General features: G+C 47.1%; 1 protein-coding gene across 1 annotated transcript in view; it reads left to right on the top strand.

Annotated features, from left to right (window-relative positions):
* The window catches only part of BAHCC1 (BAH domain and coiled-coil containing 1), a 103,562-nt gene that overhangs the window by 45,628 nt on the left and 51,431 nt on the right, over positions 1-6,503 (top strand). The window contains 3 exon segments of the mRNA XM_018568741.1: positions 825-2,555; positions 4,498-4,600; positions 5,420-5,616. Coding sequence (XP_018424243.1) covers positions 825-2,555; positions 4,498-4,600; positions 5,420-5,616 — 2,031 coding nt within the window.

Raw genomic sequence — 6,503 nt, 5'->3', positions numbered from 1 at the left:
ATCCAGAGATAACATAAAGACATAAACTGTATAAAAAAACAGAAACAAAGGAAAATGTTTAGATTGTTATGAAAAAGGAAGTCAACAAATGTAGATCGTTAACCCTTTAAGAGTTTGTTTTAAAAAAATAAATGTAACAAAAATGAAGGAATAATAACAACAACTTCATAAAAGAAACAAATTAACTTTTTTACATTAATAATAATGTGCCGACATCAATGTAATATGTTCTTAGCCCGTTATATACTGAGCTTTGAGTCACGGGAGGAAGTCAGTATATGTCTTCCCGTCACCCTAAAGAGAACTACGGGGAAAAGCACTCACCGCATCGTTCTCTTTTTAAATTAATCTTAATAATTAACTCGAGTCCTCTTTAACTCTGCGCAACAATGTATCTGATTTGTGTATCACTCGGCTGTAGATCCTCCAATCATCTCTGACACTGTCCTTCCTTCTGGAGGGGGGCTACTTGTGTTCCCCATGGTTCCTGTGTGTGTTGTAAAGTAGTCACCGCTCCAAGCTCACTCCCGGGATGGACTACAATCTCATGTTTAGGTTACTCATCTGTAATGAGATTGTAGTCCAACCCCGGGGGTGGGGGGGGGAGTTTGGAGCGGTCATCTCGGTGCTCACACCGAGCATATGATGAAAATGACGTAACTTGAGCGTATCTTCCATGAAATACGCATGTCGGAATGATTAGTAGATCCGGTAATGCAAGCTGCTGAATGTATGCAAATCTCAACTTACCCGGTGAAATTTGAGCTTGGTTCTGTTATTCTGATTTATTTCCTGTTCCTGATCAGTCTTTTCTTTCATTCCAGATAACTTCTATTTGCGGAACCTCCCACCACAACCCACGCTCCTCTCCGCCAACCACAACTTCCCCAGCATCGCGCGGGCTGCTCCGGGTCACCCCATTGGCTCCTGCAGTCGGGACAGAGAGAACAGCCACCTGCAGAAGGGTTCAAAGGACAATGACCGCTATATGGGGGGCTCGGAGATGCACAAGGAGAAGGTGGGCAAAGGGGACCTCAAAGATCGGCACTTGGAGGACGAAGGCAAGGAAAGGCAGAAAGCGGTACTGCCCATGACCATGGACAGCCACTGCAAAGAGGACATGCATCAGAGGGGATCGTGTGAGAACAGGACCAAGCATTTAAACTCTTGCCTGATGACCTCAAAGGTGCTAAACGGGGACCCCAGCAAAGCATTGTTGTCGAGCTGCACTGTTGGGGCAGGGATGCCTCGCCAAGGTAACCAGAATCGATGTGCCAAAGAAGTTATGAGGTCCGATCGGTCGTATCCCCAACACGAGCCTCAGCAACCTTACAGCGAGTGCCTAGAGAGGAGGCAAATGCTTCACCATTCTGTGTCCTACACTGTCCCATCCAGTCTCCCCAGCATTCCTGCCCCTTTGAACACCTCCACCAGCTCCTACCCCTGTCTGCAGCTTCATTCCAACTCGGACGTTGTGTGCTCTCTGCAGGATAAGTCCGGCAGGGAGCTCAAGATGGGCAGGCCCACGTTTGTGCCTTCCGTGGGGCACTTCACCGACAAAAGCCGGCCTTTTCAGGTGACCCCGGAGGGCTGCCATATAGACAGAGGAGGAGAGGGGAAGGACAAGGGCCAGGAAATGAACACTGACCACCACCACCACCACCCTCCTTCCGGGTCTTACGCGAACACGTTCTCCCACTTAAAAGCCGAGGCGAAAGGGGAGAGGAGGCCAGAGTGGCCGCAGAACACAGCCGTCAGGATCAAAAATTTTGAGTTCTTAAATAGCGGAGGTTCAGAGACTATGCAGAGGAGCATTGAAAAGGCGGCGTACTTTGAGATGCCTACTCCACAAGACTGTCCTCGTCCTAACAACCAGGACTCCCACTGCATAAAAACTAGCCAGTCCTGCTGCACTTTAGACAGGCCTACCAAGGACTCCCAGGTGCACAGCTCTCAAAAAGTGGCACGGATACGGCACCAGCAGCACCGGCCATCTGAAGGAGAGCAAACGGGAGGCAACCAAGAAGGAAGGAGGAAAACCATTGAACTCAGCTCCTTGGGCTACAACGGACCTCACCTGTCGCCATGGACAGAGTCACCAATTTCCATCGGTGATGACAGAAAGAACTCTTACCTTGATCCCTTCAGCACAAGTTTACAACAGGCTGCGCTAATGACTCCTGGCCCCTCCTTGAGCCAGGAGATGCAAGGGCCTACAGACGAGGTGTCCGCCATGAAAAACCTGCTGAAATACAGCAACCAAGCACTTATCGTGGGTCAGCGGACACCCTTTGTGGGTTTGGGCAACATGAAGACCAGCTGCTCCCATCAAGAAAACAAGTTCCACGGCAACAACAAGTGCCAGCCCGAGCAAGAAAGGATGGATTGTGCCAGGAGTCGGGAGAACGATGCCTCTCACGGGGAAGGCGAAGTCCGGCAGCCGCCAGTTGGCATCGCTGTGGCGGTAGCGCGGCAGAAAGACACTACTGGCCGTCATGAGTCATCTTATGGGACGGGGTCAAGTCGACAAAACAGAAATAACATGGGACAGAAAGGTTTGCATTGAATTTTTTTGTTTTTTTAGAATTGGTTGTAGTAACTTAAGCATTATTGTATCAGAACATCAAATTGTGAAGCCTGCCACGCTGTCGGCCTCTAAGCTAAATGAAATGAGCAATACTTATTCGGATACAGTTACCCCATGATTAGGTTTTACAGCCTATTTGTTCAATATGTGAGGAATGGTCCATCACGTTTGATGGCCATCTATGCCAGTGTCTCTCTACCCAGGGCAGGATTTCCCACAAGGCCAACGAAGGCCCGGCCTAGGGGCAGCAGGGGTGTGGAATTCCTATCTCCCGACGCCCGGGATATCCAGTGCCGGGCGGGTAGTTTTCTACATTTAGCCCTGCTTTGGGCGAGCAGAGCTAAATGTACAGCAGGGAAGCTGCTGCTTGTTTTGTACAAGTGATCTCGGTGATGTCGCTGAGGTCACTGATATGCAGCCTGCAGGTCTGCCATTCTCCATGTGGGAAGGGGGGGTGTTTGGCGGGTAGGGGGGCGCGTTGAGGAACCTGGCCTTGGGGGCAGCAGAGACAGTAAATCCAGCCCTGTCTCTGCCACCACTGCCTGGACCACTGGTGATCACAAAGCACCCAGCCAGGCAACGTTCCCAGTCATGCACAAACTTTCAGTTCATATAGATATAGATATATATAGATATAGATCTATATAGTATATCTATCTATATAGTATATCTATCTATATAGTATCTATATAGTATCTATATATATATATATATTAGAGATAGATAGATATATATATATTTACACTTTGCAATATTATATTACATTGCTGCTTTTGAAAACAGTCATGTGCAGCTCAAGAAACAAAGAACTTTTGATATATTGTGGTCTTCACCAATTCTGGTAGCTTGCCAAGAGTCTGTTGACATAATTAAGGCAAAGACTCACTGGTCTGTGCCATAAACATTGTAATCAATCTATATCTACGACAACCTTGTTTGATCTCCCTGTCCATCAGTTGGTGAGTGAGCGCACCAATGTAAAAGTTTTTGGCATGACAATTATTGGAAGGGGAGGAAGGGAGGTGTACATGAATGGTGCTGGCAGATACTGCCAGTGGCACTTCTTGTGGGAGTTACACTTATGGGACTGGCTGTCTAACTGCTTGATCATTTCGGGAGCAGGAAGCATAGACCTAATGGCCAACGCAAATCCACCCTCAAATCCATGTTCAGGGTCCCTCTTAATTGCCCTTTCTGAAAGCAGCCTTACCAGTACTTTACGTACGTGTCAAGTGGATGATGCTCCTGTTGGCACATGGAGGTTCGGCCAACCAACCGTGTCAAAAGCCAATATGCCATGGCGAACCTGTTAAATCAGAATCTGCTCTATGGATTCCACCGACAGGAAGCATTGTGTGAGAGTGAGGAGGCGTTAGCGCTTCCCGTCTGATGTGTGAAGAGAGTGATGTCACCATGTGGTTTGGGGGAGCTGCTGAGGGGGGTGTAGCAGTTGGCAAGGCAACAATATCCGGGGTTACCAGAAGCCGTTGGCTCGCTTATAACACATGGCTTTCATTAGCAAACCTCTGGGCCGCTCTCCCAGTGAGACACAGCTTCCAGCTGAAGGCTTCCCAGTTTAGCTGGCTGGTGAGACCTCCGAGTCAAAATATTAACCCCTTGGTGACCTCCAGAGGGAATTGATGGGTCTTATTTGATAAAAAGGAAGTAGTCAAGTGTTTGTCGTGTTGCCTGTAGTAAGCAGGAGCCACTTTTCATCATAATAAGGAAGGAAAGAATGAATGCCTGAATTTGGTTGGCATAGGTGGAACATTAACAATCCTTCCTTGGCGTTTAAATAAAGCATGGAGTTACAAACTTGTTAGAAAGTGGCTGCAGGTCAACAACTTTTCTACCTGTTTTGCTATTTTTAGTTCAGTTCATGAGCTGACCCGATATTATTCTGCCAGTAGGTTCTGGCCGACCCATGCATGTCATTGACCTAGATGCGGAGGAAGAACGGAGCCGACTTTGCGATGAGAGGTTGGGTATCCCGGGAAGAGACCTCCTAATGCAGTAAGTGCTTCTTAAAAAACATACGATAAGGTTGCGTGAGCAGCAATGAGGAATTCATCAAGGAATGTAACAGGTTGCTGAACTCCGCAGATCATGGCGGTTCTGTGCCCTGCTGTTGCCTTAAACCTGCTGCCAAGATGGCAGATGTGATGGAGAGCAATGGGTGGTGAGAGGTCTACCTACCGTTGTCTAGACTGCAGGGACCCCAGGCCATGGCACACGAATACTGTTGAATGGCAAATGTCTGTGAGCTGTGAGTAGGCCTTAAAGCGGACTTTGAATGAAAACTATTAGATAGCCCAACACCCCCTATAAAAACAATGGGTCAAAGTAAAAAAAAAATTGAAGAAAGAAATGGTTACCTTGACTTCCTTTGTGCTAGCCTAGGCATAGGTGAGGTTACCGGGCCTTCTCTCGGGATCCTCAGATAGTTGGGGGATCCCAAATCCTAACCTTGACTAGCTGTCTTTTTGTAAGTCCTGAACAGTTATGAGTGCATTCCTGCAGGTTTTAGGATCTTTAGCTTTTTTTAGGTGTCTTAATAGAAGATCTGGTGACACCATTGGTGCCTACAAGTGCAACCAGAAGCTGGGTATAAAGGAAGCTTTTTAAATATTTTGTTTCCCATTTTATTTCCCCCGTTTAATCTGGAATTTTTTTTTTGGGGTGTGGGGGGGCTACCATAAAAAGCTGACCTTGCAATGTAACCCTCAGACTGGTTGCATCACTGCCAACTATTATTGGTTCTTACCAAAGTGCGGCTTAGTCATGTCTACATATCTTGTCTGTGCTACACCCATTTCCTCTTATTTGTTTTAGGGAAAACAAGGACCTGGTGGAATTTGCCAGAATTCATCCTTCTGGTGGCTGTCCGGGAGACCTAACACCTCATCTTATGATAGCGGGAGGCGCAAGCCAACTCGGAGCCGATCCTACGCCCCATACGCATCCTACCCACCCGCACTGGCTGCCCAGAACGCGGAGCCCCTCTATCTGGATGGGCGGCCATTCATATGGTAAGCATAGCTGGTCTTCAGAATGGCTGTTGGGTCTCTACCGTAACGGGAGTCCAGGATTTCTTCTTTTTAAAAGAATCTGCCCCTTTCGAAGTGTTTGTTTAGAAATTTGTTTTAATAAAAAGGTATGATTTTTACCATTTTTGCTAGTACCATTTGTGAGAAAACCTATTGGTGTGACTCTTGGCCTACGTTATCCATCTAAAGGCACTTCAACATTAGTCTTCCTTCGTCCCTCCTGCTTCCACCTACTCCTCGCAAAGCCAATTCCTCCTTGCTACCAACCATAAGCTACTCTTAGCTTCTCCACTCCTCCCTGACTTCACATAAAGAGAACCTGTACTACTTTCTTTTAAAAGTAAAAGTTCTGCCCAATACGAATCATGACAAGATGCTCATTACGGTTATTGGCCTCCTCTGTGCTCCTCTCTTACTGGGGCCTGACCGTCCCTGAGCAAGCTGTGTCAACTCCCATTAGCAGTCCAGTAAGATTTGTATTTACTAGGGCTGGTAAGGGGAAGCTGATGGAGCTTTGCCATCTCCGGCCCCAGTAACAGTGTAACTAAATCAGAGAGGGGCCCATAAGAGGCTTTAAAATGTAATTGCAAACACCTTGCTGTATGTGGCTACCAGGCAGGACTTTTAATGTGAAAGTTTAAAATGTAGAACAGGTTCCCTTTAAGCTTCTGCTCACTCTCACCCACCCTGACCACTTAATTCACTGCATTCAAATGATTGGCGAATAAATAAGATATTTGCAATGGGAAAGGTCCTCCTTTTAAAGGGATTTATCAGGCAGCCTGCACAATTTTAAGCCGTGATTGTATCGGTCAGGGAGGGAATAGGGACCATTGGCCTAGTGTATATACTGTATTTTACTCACCCCC

Source organism: Nanorana parkeri, unplaced genomic scaffold, assembly GCF_000935625.1.
Source record: "Nanorana parkeri isolate BGI_ZX_2015 unplaced genomic scaffold, ASM93562v1 scaffold1237, whole genome shotgun sequence".
Lineage (NCBI taxonomy): Eukaryota > Metazoa > Chordata > Amphibia > Anura > Dicroglossidae > Nanorana > Nanorana parkeri.
The sequence above is the reverse complement of the archived record's forward strand: the minus strand, read 5'-3'. Positions and strand labels throughout refer to the sequence as shown.